Genomic DNA, 19,730 nt, shown 5'->3' with positions numbered 1-19,730 from the left:
TCTATCATTTTGACCCATACAATGTATTTGTGGCTGTTGCTACAAATATGCCCCAGAAACTTAATACTGGTTTTGTGTAGGCCTATATAACAGGATGTAATAATGTATGAAATATGCAGAATGCCACATTATTAAACATACAATGCTGTCACATAACCTCATCAGGTATTTCCTGTTGAACTGTCACTAGCTGAGCATCTGAACAACATGTATTTTGAGGTGCAGCTCTTCATACTATATTACAGTGTTTCACAAGTTAGCAGAAAACCAGTTACCTTACCTTAATGTTCAACAGGAACAGACAAACCGAATCAACTGTGTCATTTATGCTAGAACCACGCAGGGCTGCATTTCCAAAAAGCATCATAAGCCTAAATTGATCGTAACTCCATTGGTTTCAATGGGTCTACGATGTGCTTAAAGGGTTACTTCACCCCAAAATGAAAATGTTGTTATTAATCACTTACCCCCATGTCGTTCCAAACCCGTAAAATCTTTGTTCTTTGGTTCTTTGGAACCCAATTAAAGATATTTAGGATGAAAACCGGGAGGCTTGTGACTGTCCCATAGACTGCCAAGTAACTTACACTGTCAAGGTCCCGAAAAGTATGAAAATCATCGTCAGAATACTCCATCTGCCATCAGTGGTTCAACAGTAACATTATGAAATGCGAGAATACTTTTTGTACAAGAAGAAAACAAAAATAATGACGTTATTCAACAATTCGTATCCTCTATGTCTCTCCGCACTGGAGAATAAAGTCATTATTTATGAGTTTTTTTTTTTCATACAAAAAGTATTCTCGCATTTCATTATGTTACTGTTGAACAACAGTCACAATCCTCCCAGTTTTCATCCAAAAATTCTTAAATTGTGTTCTGAAGACAAACGAAGCTTTAACGGGTTTGGAACGACATGGGGATACGTGATTAATTACAACATTTTCATTTTGGGGTGGAGTATGCCTTTAAGCTTAAGATGCAGCTCAGACTGATTAAAATTCAAACTCGATTCACGTGCAAAAAATTCAAAATAAAACAAAAAAACTGATCAAAAGAGCCATTCATTTGAGAAATTTTGAAAAAAAACTACACTGTTTTGAAGCACTCTAATCAGATTACATATCGTGAATCATTATTCAGATCAGGACCAGTGTTGGGGAAAGTTACTTTTAAAAGTAATGCCTTACAATATTGCGTTACTTCCTAAAAAAGTAACTAAATACGTTACTTAGTTATTTTTTATGGAAAGTAATGTGTTACATTACTTTTGCGTTACTTTCACGTTACTTTTTAAATATGAACAGGGCTTGATTGTTTTTAATATAAGAAGTTCTATTTATAGCAAATGTAAAAGCCCTTTCACACCAAAAAGTGTAATGAATAAACCTCAGGCTGAAGGAAAAGTAAATTCACGTCTGTACAGTAGAACACAGGAGAAGAGGGTTCAACACTCTTCAGCAATAAAAAAAAAAACAATGAAGCACAATTGTTAGTTTATCTAAAGTCATTTTTTAATTATTAGTATGGTTGAACTGGATCATTAAAGGTCAGCAGCAAAGACACTGTTAATAAAATGGGAATAGATACATTTGTGTTATTTAATATATTTAGTTATTGCAGGTTTGCGTCATATTCTGAGTTTGCATTTCACTGTTTTGATTAATTTTGATGAATACTAAATCTGCTTTGTTTTTTGTTTTTTTGTGAGTGGGATGAATTAATGCACATTCACATTTAGTCTAGAACTACAGTAACATGTTCACACAGCGCACACAACGCCTCCATACTTTCGATTTCTCCCAATATGGGAACAGGAGGCTTGTCAGTCAAAAAATGGGAATACAAAGTAACTGGCGTTACTTTTTTGAAAAAGTAACTCAGATATTTTCTTGTAAATTAAAAAGTAATGCGTTACTTTACTAGTTACTTGAAAAAAGTAATCTGATTACGTAACTCGCGTTACTTGTAATGCATTACCCCCAACACTGATCAGGACTTCTGAGAGCGGATCGCGAAGGATTTTATTTATATCAGAACTATAATTTAGATTGGGAATCATTTGATTCAGATCAGAACTTCGTAACGGCTTCGTGAATCATTATTCAGATCGGGACTTCAGAGAGGATTTCGCAAATGTTTTATTCTTATTTCTTTTTTTTCTTTAAACAGTACAAAACATCAAACCAAGGCAGTATATAACGTTAAAAAGCATGTTTAAAAAACAAAATAAAGTATACAGAGATACAAATATCTTTGATCTGTATTATTATTATTATTATTATTATTATTATTGTAATGTAACGTTACAAAAATGAACCTTGGTTTTATATACTAAAAGTATAGCATAGTAACCATGTTTTTACCATTTGTATAACAGTGTTACTACAAATACCACGGTTTAACTATATCAACCAATTATTTTTAAAATAAAGACTTTAGATGACATGAAATGGGTCAAATGCACCGACGTTCAAATCAAACCTACACCCAGGAGTTAATCTTTCTAATTCTGTGAGAATAGGGATGTTCAGGTCACAGCTATAAGAATAACGATTCAGGTGAACGATAATGTTAGAATCACTTTTTTAAAACGATAAAAAACATTTACAGCCAATCAGAATATGGCTTTAAAGCATTTAACTTTAAAGCATTTAATGTGGCAGGAGACAAAATTTCAGCATGCAATAAACAGAAATTAACCGTGCATTAATTATCATTCCTGGTGTGAACGAGCCTCAACTTGTACAAGCTGTTGTTACACTACCTCTTTAGTACATTTCATTTATGCAATCATGGTAAAAGACCAGATGACTTCTAACCTAACACCCTCAATCGTCAGATTCGTGATTCATGTTTCATCATGTTATTTTAGAATAAGATGCATTTCATTTCATTTCGGTGAACAAATGTAGGCCTACCTTTCTTTGAGGGCATTGGTACATAGGTCAGATATTTAGCAATTTCACCTATTAGCAAAAGTAAACAAAAGAAAAGCCCTGAGAAATTAGCTCATGCCTTTTGTTTACCGATGACATTCCACTTGGTCATTCATTGACTTGGTTACAGTTGTAAAGTTTATGGTATGTGATCAATGTAAACCTGCCTGAGCTCTGGGTTTAATGACAATTCAGGTTATATCAGCCAGAAATAGCTATTGGCTGGTTCTTTGTTGAAGTGAAGGTGCTGGAAATAACCATTAACCCAGCTAACAATTTTACATTCTGGGAACATTAGTTTTTGGTTCCCAGAACGTTGCCAGAACTTCTCTCTTGGTTATCCAGGAAAGTTTTCTTAACATAAATAGAACGTTCCCTTAAAGTTATAAAAATATAACCTATAACCTAACCTTCTCCTAAGGTTATTAAATTAAACCTAAAAATAACATACAGGGAACGTTCCTAGAACGTTCTTGTTTGGTTCCCAAAAAAATAACCAAATGGGAAGCATAAGTGAACGTTAGGGGAACGTTCTGTGTTTGCTGGGAAACAACACTAGTAATGCTTTGATTGTATTGAACATGTTTTTAACCCTCACAATGTGTTCTGGTCATTTTGATCTTCTATTTTTCCCAAAAATGTTAGTTAATGTTATCACAGTTGATACAGACTTTACTCAAAAGTTGACTTTCTCAAATTCTTTTTATAATTTGTGTACGTTTTTATCTGGATTATTTCCTGCCTTGTTAGACCTGTGATGTTCCCAGTCAGAATTGACCAGTTTACAAAAATTGCCATGCTGTTTTTTCAACCAAATCTTGGATTCAATCTTCATGTCAACTTGTTTTCTTTCAATTAAGACACAGGTTTTGTATTAATGTTTGTCTCATTGTTCTGAGCTTATTCACCTCAGTTTTTGAATGACATTTTACAAATTGATCCACAAATACTACTCAAATATGATTTGCATAAGCTGAGACCAATGAGAGGCAGATCAAAGATAGATGTTACAGTAGGTGACCTCACTCTCGTTTTACATCACAGATACTGTAAAAAGCAAAGGACAATATCAGACAAATAAAGGGTGGTTCCCTTTAAATGTCCTTTTGTACTGTTGAAACATGTAAGAACTGGAAGCTCATATGGAAAATACTATGTGCTGACATGACTTGAATAAACCATCCTGTGGTATACAAATATGAATCACAAACCACAATTAAAATCATGCTTAAAAATGTACAGCTGGTGTGTTTGGATTGAGTTTGGAATCAGAAAAGGAAGTCCAGTCCAATGATTTGTGGTCCTGTGTTTTGCTGTTTTCATTGAGCACATCTCTTGTCAGACCGGTCCTAACATGATTAACCCAAACACAAATTTAGCCTGAATTAACTTCTCTCAATCCACTGTGTCTTAATCCCAACGCCTGCTAAAACTACAGCTGTGTTTTTAGTGTTTCATCAACACACTCACCTGTAGCTTGTTAATGTCATTCAGCTAAAACCAAAGCACAAACACAGACATAAATATCAGTAAGTTTCAGTTCCATCGAATGGGTTTCTAATTAGTCACTGTCAGTCACTGTCCCTAAATCAACTACCTTGAGACGGATGGGAAAGATCTTGCATTGAAGTCATCAAATCCTTGTAGTCCATGAGCCCAACAGGGACATCTAGAGGAAAAGAAATGAAAGAACAAAATTAAAGCAGCATGAAGAATAATATCTCAGAAAATCATAGTTTTAAAATATTAGATTAGATGCATAGTAGGCTGATTTTTTCTGTATTTTTTAAATACACTTTTACACAAATTAGGCTGATAGTAAAAAAAAAAAGAAGAAAAAAAAAGAAAACCAACAACAAAAAAACTCAAATACAGTAACACTGCAAGTATGTATCAGAAATATTTAATATCATGTTTCAAAAATATTTTGTCACAACAATTGTTCAACTGACACAATTCTTTAGATTAACAATTATCATGTGAACATGTTACAAGATGCTGAACTTTTGTGTTCAGACACTTATAACAGTAACACAGTTTGATTTTCATTGCATACGGTACATAACAAAAAGTCAGTGTCTTAAATTATTCAGATGAAATGGTTAACAATAAACATAAAAAGATTCTTAATGAGTTTTTAACTTTTTTCCCCAGTAATGAATAACTAAATGAATAAAAAGAAGATTTATTTAATGAAATGTGATGATATGATGAAATGCATTTTCATAACTTGTTAACTTGCAGAAGAAATCTGCCTAAAAACACTTGAATGATTTAATGTCTTAGTGCAGTGTTACTTCCCCAAGTAAATGCATCTTGTTTCAAAAGATGTTGGATATTTTAACTGGAAAATTTGTCAAAAATTCCCTCATTTTTAACAATAGATACTGTTTTGCCATTTAAAATCAAATAAAACATAAATATATTTTACAATAGAATACATACATGTATATATATATATATATATATATATATATATATATATATATTGGATATTTAAAATGTAAAACATTGGAATAGTGTGAAACAGTCTTTGTACTGTAGATCATGCCAGCTTTTAACAACTAATCTTCATCAGGACATTCTGTTGTTGAGAAGTAAAACTGAACTTCAGGGCGGGACGGGCAGCTGCTGAAATATCCCAGAGAGACCCTCCCAAAACATCTGGAACTGCTCTCGGACGTTTCTACACTTACGGCAAAGACAGGGTCAGTGGTGATGACAAACATTCCCAGATTCATAATAACAATCTCAACAATAGCCCTGGAATACAGTTCGAGTATTAATACATTAGAACGTGTTAAATAATTTTTAACAGCAGACAATGACCTGTGAAGTCATCGGACATGAAATGTACATTAGTGCATGACATCACCTAACATCATTTGTGAAGTTGTTTAAAGACATACTTATGTAATATATGATTCATGAGTGAGGGATGCTGGGTAAAAAGCTCTCCACCCATGAGAATCACTTTCATTTAAAGACGTCTTCCTCTGGCGTGGTTTAGTAAACAAATCACATGTAATTCATGTCTGGGTCATTCTGCTATTAAGGGAACTTTTCTAGTTGAAAAAAAAGATACTAGAAAAGGAGAAAAAAATACTAGAAAAATAGTTTGTTTTTTAAAATAACACTAGAAAATACTAGAAAAATTCAGGTTTAAATGATAATTACCTTACTTGTCCCCCTTTTTGAAAGTAGGCTAAATATTAATGATTTTAAAATAATGTTCAAATAAAACAATACAAATTTAACCTCTTGAAAGTGACTATAACAAGGTGAATATAATTGTAAATATATTATAAATATGAAAAATATAATTTATTATTATATTCCAATTTAACCGGAACATTTAAATTATAAATTAAAATGAAATAGCTTTTCATAATTTGATTAGGAAAAAAAAGGTCAGTTAATTTGATATATGTAAACATTTTGTATCTTTATTTAAATAAAACCAATGATATCAGTATAATATAAATAAAATACTGCATATACTACTTAATATGTATATTATTTATGAGTATTTTATCTGTATGCATACACACGTATATGAAAATACTGTTTTTATTATTCCATAATAAAATAATATTAAAATAATATAAAATGTAAGTAACATAATACTTAAAATCATTAATCAAATTACTATTCTACTTGCATTTCAAATTTTATCTAATTATTTTAAATTATTAATAATTATTTTTGTAATTATATTAAAAAAACATATCACTATATAATATTATTAGAATCTGAATTAATTCACTTTTTTTAATAAGCAATAGATACACAAAGGTTCAACTCCTTTGAACATTAAATGCATTAATCCATTCCACACATGTTATCAGGGTCTCTCAAGATCCACTTGAGACTGGAAAAGCTTGAATGAATGATCAAACACATGGAAGAGGGATGTACATCTGAGAAACACAAAGCAGAGTTTCAGCTGTGGTTTGGACAAGGTTTGCTCAGATGAACTGTTTGTTTTCTCATCTCTAAGCATCTCTGTCCATTAAATGAATCACTCATCATTGCATATGTCATAATATGAGTGCGTGTGTTTGCAGTATATATATATATAACCCATCATTTGGAGGTTTTCAATAATATTATTGTCAGAGTTAAATGACAAGTGAAATTATTTTTAAAATACAAAACAGGTTCAGGAGCCAAAACGATCAAAAAAAAAAAAAAAGAGGGGGATTTTGGTGCATTTTTGAAAACTGCTGCAACACGTCATTGGCTGTGAGCCGCACACATGTGCAGTGTTATGATGTTTGGAGTCTGGAGTTGCTATGCCTGTACATCTGGCTGCTGGAAATCACAATCTGAACAGCGAAAGTCTCCACGCCCTGAACAACACCCTACAGCAGAGAGAAATAAACCAGTTCAACACCACTTCAAAACCAGTAATACAAACTTTAGAATATAACTCACGTGAATGGATAACTGGAGAGCCACATACAAGTGAATTACCACTGAAACTGATAAAAGAAGGATTTTGTTTAGTTTAGACACAATCTGTCAGCTCATTCACACAAGACATGTTATATAATCATACAAGAGACTGACAGGTATGTGAAAAGGAGTTCCCTGACATTTAGATGCCAGTCACTCAAAGAACAATAAAAGATGCACATCTATGTGGCATTAGACGCGTTTCCATCCAAAGTTACAAATTTAACTTGTGTGCAAGAATAAAACATATGCGAATAAGCACCGTGTTAATCCGACGAGTCAGAGAGGCACAAAATCATCACTTTCTGATAAACTGGCACTAGATATCACTAAGAAAAGTGAGAGAAGCCACTGAACACAACAAACTTCATATATAATAAATGACTTGTGCCACGAAGTGAGCAGATGAAACAATGAATGCTTTCGGAGCTGGATACCTGCTGTCGTGTAAAACAGTTCTGGGAGCCAATAATACTTACAACAGACTTTACTCAGGCATTTCAGAATGAACAAAACATTTCAGATGCTGTGCAACAAGACTGGTCCGCTGGTTAGTCAGGTTATGCCGCATGACTTTTTTGATGTGCATGGAGGAATTTATTAGCCAAACAAGAGCTTGGACAAGAAGTTGGGTGGCTTGTTCTGACAGGAAGGGTCTAATCTTCCTAATGTTGTATAAGGCAAATCTGCAGGACTGGGTCGTTGTAGCAGTGTGGTCTGTGAAGCTTAACTGATGATCCATAACAACTCCTAGGTTTCTGGCTATCCTCGAAGGAGTAATGGTTGACGAACTCAGCTGTATAGAGAAGTTGTGATGAAACGATGAGTTAGCTGGAATCACCAGGAGTTATGTCTTAGTAAGGTTAAGCTGAAGGTGATGGTCATTCATCCAGCTAAAAATGTCACTCAGACAGGCTAAAATGTGAGCAGCTACCGTCGGGTCATCTGGTTGGAATGAGAAGTAGAGTTGGGTGTCATCAGCGTAGCAGTGATAAGAAAAGCCATGCTTCTGAATGACAGATCCTAATGACGTCATGTAGATGGAGAAGAGAAGTGGTCCAAGTACTGAGCCTTGAGGAACCCCAGTAGCAAGTTGTTGTGACTTAGAAATCAGCATCAGCACCCCAGCAACCACCCAGAACACAGTAACAGCCACCTAGCAACATCCAGAATTCCCTATCAACCACCCAAGCAACACCCCAGCAACCACAAAGAACACAGTAAGCAATCATCCAGTACATCCTAGCAACCACACAGCAACTCCATAACAACCACCTACAAAAACCTAGCAACATCCTACTGTATCAAAACCCCAACAACAACCCAGAACACATTAACTGCCCCCTAGAAATCATCTACTTCCCCCTAAAAACCACAATGCAAGTCCCTAGCAATCACCTACAACATCTTATCAGCAGCCCAGCAACCTACCAGCAACCAGCACCCTAGCAACAACTTACTGTAGCAACACCCCAGCAACTACCCAGAACACAGTAACAACCTCCTAGCAATCATCCAGAACACCATGACAACCACATAGCAACTTCCTGGCAACCACCAAGAACACCGTGGCACCTTAGAAACACCCCAGAAATCACGTAGGAATTCAGCACCAGCCCCCCACAGGAAAGGCTTGACATATTTTGATTTGAGATGTAAGGCAACCAAAGCTGCTAATAATTTGTATTAATTTTCAATAATTCAGACCTTATCCTTCCAATCTAATAATCCTCTGAGCCAGAAAGGCAGTCAGGAATTCCACTGGCGTCACTTACAGTAAACCGGAGCTGGATTTGTGCAAGGAGGGCCCCTGTGTAGTGTGCAATATAAGGGTGAATCCCTGCAGGAGACAGCAGAGCCTGGCAATGAGAAAATGAGACCAGGATTTGCATAGACAATACAGGCGGGTCAAATCAAGTCAGGATTTCCTCAAGCAGAACTGTTATAACACGCTGAGTGACTACAACAATCCTATCTGAAATCTTTGCCAATTTAGAGATCCTTGCTTGACTTGTCAGATGGCTAGCAATGAGTTATGAGAAGATTTCTGGTGAGGTAAGGAAAACGAGTAATACGAGTTAGTTTATGTGTGTAATACGACCATGGGCATCTTAAATACAGGGTCGAGAGGGTGGGACTGCTGAGTGGGTCCTGTACTAACTTTCTCTCCCTCTCCCTCTTCCACACACTAACAGCCCAGAGACAGACACTGAAGACGTTAAGGACTGCGAGTGATAGACCTAGGAGCAGCCAAGAGGTTTCATCCGACCGCCGACAGCTTGTGTAGGAGAAGAGGCATCATCATGCATTGGAACGAGGCCCTCCGGACCGCCGGGCTCTGGGTCATTCTGAGTTTAGTTGTTGGTCAGCTGACTGAGCAGGAGAAATCAACTATCATTGACTTCCACAATCAGATTCGCTCTACAGTTCAGCCCAGCGCCGCCTTCATGCAGAAAGTGGTAAGAGATGCACCTGACTGGAGAAACACAACAAATTCGGCTTTGTTTTTTTTTTGGTGTAAGATAGACTGGTACATGAGCTACTGAATATGACGTCTTAGTTAAAGGAAAATTAAATTCAAAAATGCAAATGTTGTCATTATTTAAAGGCACTCATGTTACTTCAAGCAGGTAAGATTTTCTTTCTTCTGTCGAACTTAAAACAAAATTAATCTTGCTGAAAGATTATGTGTCTGTCTTGGAGCTTGACAGCATTGGAGGTTCTTCAACATTCAAACCTTTTAGTTTTAAGTATTTTAATATTCATTGATTTAAAAAGCATTTAGATTTAGAAAATCTATGATTTATTATACTGTACAGTTCAACAGTTTGGGGCCTGTATGATTTTTTTAAATGGTCTTTTTTTCATCTCTTATTCTAACCGAAGCTGCATTTATTTGATTACAAATACAGTAAAAACTGTAATACTGTGGACAAATTATTACAATTCAAAACAACTGTTTTCTATGTAAATATATGTTAAAATGCAATTGATTCCTGTGATCAAAGCTGAATTTTCAGCATCATTGCAGTCTTCAGTATCGCTCAGAATTAATAATATGCTGATTTGCTGCTCAAGAAACATTTCTGATCATAATCAGTACTGAAAACAGTTGTGCTGCTTCATATTTTTGTGGAAACTGTAATACTTAATTTTTTTTACGTTACTTTGTAACATTATATATATCTTTACTGTCACTTTTGATCAATTAAATGCATCCTTGCTGAATACTCGTTTATAAAAAAAATAAAAAAAGACTTATTTTGAATGTGATATTTAGAAAACATCTTTCCCATCCACATGTGTGAAATCTGTTGCCTGTTGATCTCTCATCTCATGAGGGCTGTTAATGTTTTTATCATTGGTTTTGGACTTGAGCTCAGTGTTTGTGTGTTGCATGTGAGTTACGAGGTCAGAGCATCTCATCATCTGTCATCAATCACTGCAATTACATCTTTCACTGTCTCATTACTTCTGTAAACAATAATTATAACATTAATATCCATGGTAATTGAGTCATCATGCATATTCATGGCACATTCAATCCTATTTGAAACACAAGGGAGTCAAAGTAATCCTGTAATCCTGATTATAGTTTACCAAATGAAAACTTCAAAAATGAAAATTGTCTCATGAGCCACTTAACCTCAAATTGTTCCAAACCTTTCTTTCTTATGTTGAACACAAACAAAGATATTTTGAAGAATTTTGGTAACTAAACACGTTGCTGGTAGCCATTGACTAAAAAAATTAAAAATAAATACGTACTATGGAAGTCAATGGGGAGCAGAAACTATTTAGTTTCAACATTCTTCAAAATATCTTCTTTTGTGTTCAGCAGAGGAAAGACATTCATACAGGTTTGGAACAATCTGAGGGTGAGTAAATGCTTATAGAGTTATCATTTCTGGGTGAACTGTCCCTTTAAGCTGTGTTACTGTGTGAAACGTACCTCTTTACCATCTGAATGCAAGAATCACAGCAGTACAAAAGCTGGTATCATAATGAATGAGACCATCCTTTATCTGAGGGACTATTCGAACAGAAATCATGAAGCAACTTGATTTTGAATGGATGAAGTGTGTGGATGCAATGATACTGTTGCGTAACGTGTGTTACGACCAGCTGGGGAATGTGAATGTTACATGAAACTGCAGGAACGTTGCATGTTTTAATAAAGCCCCACGTGGTCGTCAGGTTTTACAGCCTCATGTTTGTATTGCGGGTAAAATTAAGAGCAGAGATTTAAAGTAGAAGAGTGTCTAGTCCTCTTGTGAAACATATTTCGTTCACTTACATTTAGACCACAGTGGGGTGGATTGCACAAACAACATGTCTGAGTCATATTTCATTGCAAAAGAAAAAAAAAAGACTTGCATGATGATAAAAAAATATATATATATATATATATATATATATATATTGCTTATTTATGTTTTGTTTATTTATTCCAGCACATATTAAAGGCAGTACAACAAACAAAACTATTAAAATTATATTTTATATATGTTTTCTGTACCACAATGCAAATATATATATATATATATTTGCATTGTGGTACAGAAAACATTACTTTTGTTTGCATTAGATTCTAATGCAAATGTAAAGTTATTTTGCATTTTTAAAGAAAACAAAGCATGTTTTTTCATTCATTTCTTCATAAATTAAAGGAACTATAACAAACACCTCCATAAAAATAAAATTACAGTACAAAAATATTTTACCCTACAATATAAAAACTTTAGTATTAAAATAATATTTTTTTTTTACGTCATGGAAGTGAAAACCTGACTTTTTGTGTGCATTATATTGTAATGCTCTCATACTCATGTGAAATATTAATTATGCTATTAATTGTTTAATTAACTTAATATTGAGCCCGGTCTCATGAAATGCATATAAATAGTACGCCAAATAAAAACAAAAACTTGTGGTATGGATACACAAAAACTGACACTGGCGTGCATATGATACACATGTCTTTGGTGTGCATATAATATGCAATTTTGGCGTACATATGATATCAAATGTGTTGATGTGCATATGATACACAGTTTTCGCGTACATATGATACACAATACCCAACAACCCTAATCCTACCCACAGAGTAGCATATACACGCCAAATTACATTTTTGCGCATCCATCCAAGTTTTTGTTTTTATTTTTATTTGGCATACTATTTATTTAATTTATTACTTTCGTGAAATCGGGTTGGAATATGATTTAAAATGATAATTTCACCCAAACACAATAACTCCAATTATGTCAAATAATAATTCCACTTAAAAATTAAAAAAATTTACTCAAAACTTACATTTTCAACTTTAACGTCAATTTTCACTCAATTTCAATTTACATTCAATTTTAAGATAAAGTGAAATTTTAAGAAAAATGTTTTCTTAAAACATATTCCAATAACCTACGTTTTATTTACAATTGAAAAAAATATTTAATTAAATATGTAATATATATATATTTTTTTGTTTTTGTTTTGTTTTGTCTTTGGATATTAGGGTGAAATATGACCAAGAATTGCAAGATGTACTCAATGACTGATCTATGTAAACAAAAGAAACAAAACAAACAAACAAACAAAAAAAATCTTCTAAATGGTTTAATTAAAAGTTGAGTAAAAATCATCATTCTTAATGTCAAATATCAACAAACTGGTTTGTGTTGTTTGAGGTGTGGGACGAGACACTGCGGCTGGTGGCAGAAGCATATGCTTCAAAATGCATCTGGAAACACAACCCTCAACTTGATGAGCTCGAAATGGGAGAAAATCTCTTTGTAGGCACTGGACCATTTAATACTAACAAAGCATTGCTGAACTGGTATGACAAATCCATTCACTAAAACATAAATGAGACATAAAAAAATCTGTGATATGTAGAAATATTATCTATAAGCAGATTTGCAACTCATTTCTTTGTGCACACAGGTTTGGAGAGCATGTGGATTATGTCTTTGAAAACAATAGCTGTCCTGAACACAAAATGTGTGGCCACTACACTCAGGTGAACACTGTCTCCATGTGTTCTGTGTGTTTGACTGGTTTCCACAGCATGAATGTGCAGATGTGATGATGTGTTTCTCTGTTGTTGTACAGATGGTCTGGGCAGGCAGCAATAGAATCGGCTGTGCTTCTCATTTCTGTGACACTCTTGAGGGGCTGGCTTTTAAAAAGGCCACTCTTCTTGTCTGTGATTATTACCCTGCGTAAGTGCATTTGATTAACCCACACTGAACATTACCTCAGTGTTCTTCAACACTCCCCCAATAAACACAACCTGGACAGTGTTTATTGTGTTATAAGATGCAACTTAGCATCATATGGGCTCATACACTAATACTGTAAATCTACAGGTCTGCACAATCAGCTAATAATGAAATACACTTCTAAAGCAAAATCTAAATCAGAATGACTCTAAGGTCCCCAATTATGCAGGACGGTTCTGATTAACTGCTTGCTGTAAAACCTTTTATTTACAGAAACTAGGGGAGTGACAATATATTTAAATAATTAAATAAAATGAATTACATTAAAAATAAATCTGAAGTAATCATTAAAAATACATGTAAAAATACAAATAAATATGAAATCATCAAAATAATCATATTCAAATTATAATCAATTATATAAACATTTTAAATAATGACATTTTATTTCAGAAGATTCAAGAACTGGATGTTCTTCGGGGTTCAGCCATGATTTTAAATTGCTAGAAATATCACTTTTAAAAATTCTTCATTATATCCAGGATTTCTAAAATGTGAGAACCCTGGTTACTAAATAAAATTAATTGAAGTTACAAAATAATAAATATAATGCCAATTTTCATCTGGATTTGTAGCTATTTAGGCATCTTTAATATTTTATTTTGTCTTATATTTAGGCCATCTTGCAGACCGCCTATTGAGAAACACTGATCAAAAATAATTTTCCTTTATTACAGAGGAAATTATGAGGGAAAAAAGCCATACGAGTCTGGAGCGCCATGCTCAAAGTGTCCGGAAAATCTATCATTGTGTGAGGACAACATATGTGGTAATGTGAAGACTTTATCAGTTGAGATCCAGATCATAAGATAAAATGAAAAACTGAACTATGACTATATATTTGATTGTACAAACTCTCTCTTCCACACAGTGGCTGAGAATCTCTTTAATTCATCTGACAAGCCCGAGTCAGAGGACACCGAAGCTCCGACTGTCTTACCTACGCATCCACGAACGACGACAGAGCCTTTCACCGTTCCTGAAGAGCCAACTCAAGTGCACGTTAACATTGAGAGAGTGATAGAAAGTGAAATGAACCATGGATCCAAGATGGAAAGCATCTCTGCTTCTCTGCTGATGCTCGTCTGGCTTCTTGTTTAGTGAGGGTTTGAAGTGGATGTATGGAAGCCCGTTTCCGCCACCGTACAAAAAAAAGGTAAATGCGACTTTTTATCTCACAGTTCTGACTTTTTCACAGAATGTGTGATATAAATTCGCATTTGCAAGTTATAAAGTCAGAATGGCGAGAAAAAGTCCAATTTTGAAGGTGGAAAAGACTGATATGTTCTCAGAATTGCAAGTTAATATCACGAAATTTCGACTTTATTTCTTAGAATTGTTTATTTCTCACAACCAAGATCTTTTAACTCGCAATTGCAAGTTTACATGAAAAAGTCAGAATTGTGAGTTTGTATCACGCAATTATGAGAAAAAAAGTTGCAATTACTTTTTTATTTTTTTTCAGTGGCAGAAACGGGCTTCCATATGGATGAGAACCTAGTGAGAGGCACAAACATTTGTTTTAAGGAAACCTAAAAAAAAAAAATCCATCAAAAATGTAGATGAGTTTGTTCCTTCACCAGATTTAGAGATCACTTTCTCTCCAATGGATGCTCTGCAGTGAATGGGTGCCGTCAGAATGAGAGTCCAAACAGCTGATAAAAACATCACAATAATCCACAAGTGACCACACCACTCCAGTACATCAGTTAATGTCTTGAGAAGCTAAAAGCTGTATGTTTATAAGAAACAAATCCATCATTAAAACATTTTAATGTCTTTAATAAGCACCAACAAGCTAAAATATGAGTTCATAATCCATAATATTGCTTTCTCTAGTCTTCTTGTCTGAATTGGGAGAGAAATATGCACAGATCAAGCCCAAAAAGTAAAAAAAAAGTCCTAAACAAATCTGTGAGTGGATTTTGATGTGAGAGGACAACAGGAGATGGACTTTTTGACTGGAGGAAAGGTTATTATGGATTTATTTTGGCCAAGAGTGATGCTTAAAGTTAAAAACATCTTGGTTGATGGATTTGTTTCTTACAACCACACAGCTTTTAACTTGGGGGAAAAAATGATAAAAACAATTAACTTCCAACATGTCTCAGGCCTTTTAAGACTTTCAGAAGCGCTTTTCCCTGAGCCCTAGTTTCTGACACTTTCTTTGGTGTTTACACGGGTCTCAGAGAGGCTTAAGAGATAAATGAACAGGTTTTTGCAGATTAGCCCAAATGAGTGCAACTTTTTCTTTATATGCTAAAATATGCTTTATTTTTTCTTTTATATGCTGGCTAAATGTCATTTATATTGTGTTAAAGTCCAAACTCTTCATATAAATCTGATGGTAAAAACTGGGATGGAAACTCCTGAATGAACTGGAATGTTTTTTTGTTTAAGTTTATGTTTTATGTATTAGATTATTTTAAAATGAGCTATGTTGGCCATTTCCATACATGGGTAATGTCTATTGTCCTTATTTTTGCTATGAGAACTTCTATGTTCTTCTTTTTTACAACTGTGATGGAAGATCGCTAGGCTAATATATTATTGATCATCTCCATCAATAATAATTCAGATTATAAAGCTGTTGGACACAACAGAAATCACCAGATGGCAGTGTAACTCAATAAAACTGTTGACATCGCACTGTTTTTAACGGACTAAGTGTAAATGATGTTTTGTATGTTCAACGACTAATAAAACCAGTTCAAATGGGAGTTTAGTGGCTTTTATGTCTAGCTTTTAAGTCCTTTACATTCAGTTTTAGAAAGTGAACACATTAAATAAATGTGATTTAAAACAGACCAAAGCAGTATTGTACTCTAGATTGTGTACCGTTTTCCTCCGTTAAAATGTTTACAAGCATTAGCATCTAGAAAATACGACGCGTGTTTATTACTGGCAGCCATCTTGGCTCACACAGTTTCACGTTCATCGTCCTCATCTTCAGCCTCCCCCCTCTAAAAAAAATTAAATAAAATAATATATATAAATATATAAATATGAATATATATAATTTAAAAAAGAAATAAAATTCTTATTTTTATATATATATATATATATATATATATATATATATATATATATATCGCAGCCAATTGCCACGAAACATCTCATTCAAACTAAAACTAAACCTGAAATAAAAATTTATAAAAACTTAATATACAATAATTACAACATATATAAATATATATATTGTATATATAGACATAAAAACTACTAAAATCACAAAAAATTACTCTCTTAATGATACTAACACTGCAGCCCAACACTATCAAATAAATAAATAAACATTAATGCAAATCTGAAGATGCTGTATTGACGTGTTCAAATCAAGGGCCTCAAAAAAAGATTCATTTCCATTCATTCAGCGTAACAGGATTAAAACACTTGACTTGTCCAAAAACCTCAGCACTAGAATCTCCTCATCAGATCAGCACTGTTCAGCGGGACTGATTAACATTTACATAAAGCACAAAGCAAATGTCAACATCTCCCAGTTCATCTCTCAGATGGGATATTCACTCACCAAAGCAAACAGCACTTGAACTTTCTGCTCGTCGTGTGTCGTGTTCATCCGTCCCGAGAGTGATGTTCACTCAGCTGAGTCAAAGCACCTCGGCTTTCTGACGCAGGACTTAACAAACAAGCTTAATTGCAAAAGCAAACAGGGTTCATGTCGTCCCTTCTGATTTGTAGAGGATCTGGAAAAAAAAGTGTCTGTTGTGATATCTGGTGTTTAATTAAGAGCAGACAAGTACAGTAAAGTTATACAATATATATTTGTTTACATTTATTTATGTAATTAAAATTATTAATTTATTTTTATATTTAAATTATGAATATATTATATTATAATTATTAATCAAATTAATCAGTGCTCATTTAAATATTTTATTGCTAGACATTATTCCATAAATTCTATATTTAAAATCATTTATTTATTTATAAAATTATTTTTAAGAACGTTTGTTGTTTTCATTATTTTATTTTATTTATTGTTATTTAAATCTATTTACTTAGGATTATTTAAGATTGTTTAATTGTTCATTAATTAAATTATTTTTAAATATTTAAAGTTTATTAATTCATTTATTTCCATTCATTGTTAGCATTTATTTAAACTAAGATGGTTTGTTTGTTTACTATTACTTTTTATTGATAAATAAATAAACAAACACATAAATAACCTCTAATTACAAAAATAAAAAATATACATCATTTGACAAATGTGGATAGATAGATAGATAGATAGATAGATAGATAGATAGATAGATAGATAGATAGATAGATAGATAGATAGATAGATAGATAGATAGATAGATGATTTATTTTAACATGTAACATATTTAACATTTATTCACTTATTTTAATTTTTAAAATCATTTATTATTTACATTTATTTATATAAAATAATTTTAGATGGAGCTGGTTTATGTATTTATTGTTGCTTTTATTTATTTATTTATTTATTTATGTATTTATTTAAACTTTCCTTCCCTTATGAAAATTAACCATGGTTTTACTACAAATAAAACCATTGAACCATGTTTACTATAGTTAATCCATGGTAACCACAAATTAACCATGGTTTTGCTAAATTAACCATAGTATAACCATTAGTAAATCTGTGGTTATACAAATGGTAGTCAACACGCCAAAAAATCATGGGTTACTACAGTTTTACTATAATAAAACCATGGTTATTTTTTCGTAAGGGTTTCCATCAGTTTGTGAATTTATCTCAGTACTGATGAGTTTGGTTGTTGGCTTACAACTCTTCTTAGTAATATTTTTCCTGTCTAAGTTTGAGAAAACACTTTTACCTCGCTGGCTGTCTCTCACACGTTCCCATGGTCTCAGAGTTTGATGCAGTGGGGTCTCTACAGGCCTGATGTTCAGATTGATGGACCTCATCATGATGAAGTCTCGGCCTAAAACTGCAGGATTATTGCGTTCCAAGGACCAAACCAACACATCCATCATGAGACCCCTAAACACCCACACACCCAAGGAGCATCCCATCGCTCCGCTGCTGGATTACACACATCGAATGAAGACGGAGAACTCGTCAAACCTGCAAATCAGCCGTTGAGAAAATCCAGCTCAGATGATTGCTGCACATTCAACAAAAAGATCATAATAAAACCACTGAAATTCACTTTGTTCTCATAAAGCTGAAATCTCTTCCACACTTGACAGCAATAACGTGTCCTTTATGCGGCCGACTTTTTGAAATAATATATTATATAAAGTTGTTCTCACAAATCAGTCTCTTTTGAGTGCTGTATGTACCGCAATAACTCACTATTAAAATAACTGATGGTTTCACATTCATTCTTATTTCATTTGCATTAAACATGTGTCTTTTCTTCTCCAGTGTCTTAACTTTGCAAATTAGAGTATTGCATTAATATTGCATCCTTCTCATGGGCCTTTAATAACTTTTGACTTTGAGGTTAATCTCTTTTTGGCTCATTAAAAAAAAAAAAAATAATAATAATAAACTGCTTAATAACCTGAATATATATATATATGTTTTTTTTTTTTTTTTTTTACTTCCATATATGTTTTTTAAATATTTTGTATATATTTGTTTATGTAATTTAATTTATAGAAATAACAAATTATTTAGAATGGAATTCAATAGATATTATATGAACATAATTCCAGCATCTGATTAATTTTCTTTTTAAAGCATATGGGTGGGTATGTGTGTGTGTATAAATAAATAAATATATATATATATATATAGAAGATTTGACTCTGAATGTTATCATTACTTATCATGACATTAGTTTTGTCTTTGAGAGCTTCAGTTCAGAGTGTTGTAAAGGTCTGTGATGCTAATAGCTTTCATTGAAGACAATGTGACTCTGGAATTGAAAGGCTGGCTCAGATCCGCTGCTCACTGATTTTGCCCTCGGCTGACATTGGGAAGAGTTTTAACACACGACAGACCCAGTGTGTGTTAATTAATGTTTTTTTCATGAATCTCTCTTGACTCATTATCACCAAAGACAGCAATTAAACTTCAGTGGCATTAATA

General features: G+C 33.4%; 1 protein-coding gene across 1 annotated transcript in view; it reads left to right on the top strand.

Annotated features, from left to right (window-relative positions):
- Positions 1–15,060, top strand: part of LOC132118538 (peptidase inhibitor 16) — a 157,288-nt gene extending 142,228 nt beyond the window's left edge. Inside the window, exons 2-7 of the mRNA XM_059528447.1 lie at positions 9,652–9,856; positions 13,085–13,233; positions 13,341–13,416; positions 13,509–13,618; positions 14,356–14,447; positions 14,550–15,060. Coding sequence (XP_059384430.1) covers positions 9,701–9,856; positions 13,085–13,233; positions 13,341–13,416; positions 13,509–13,618; positions 14,356–14,447; positions 14,550–14,779 — 813 coding nt within the window. The 5' untranslated portion in view covers positions 9,652–9,700 and the 3' untranslated portion in view covers positions 14,780–15,060. The remainder of the gene's footprint in view (positions 1–9,651; positions 9,857–13,084; positions 13,234–13,340; positions 13,417–13,508; positions 13,619–14,355; positions 14,448–14,549) is intronic.
- Positions 15,061–19,730: the final 4,670 nt, after the last annotated feature.

This window comes from Carassius carassius, chromosome 37 (genome assembly GCF_963082965.1).
Source record: "Carassius carassius chromosome 37, fCarCar2.1, whole genome shotgun sequence".
NCBI classification, from domain to species: Eukaryota; Metazoa; Chordata; class Actinopteri; order Cypriniformes; family Cyprinidae; genus Carassius; species Carassius carassius.
This window is presented reverse-complemented; position numbering and strand designations above follow the sequence as displayed.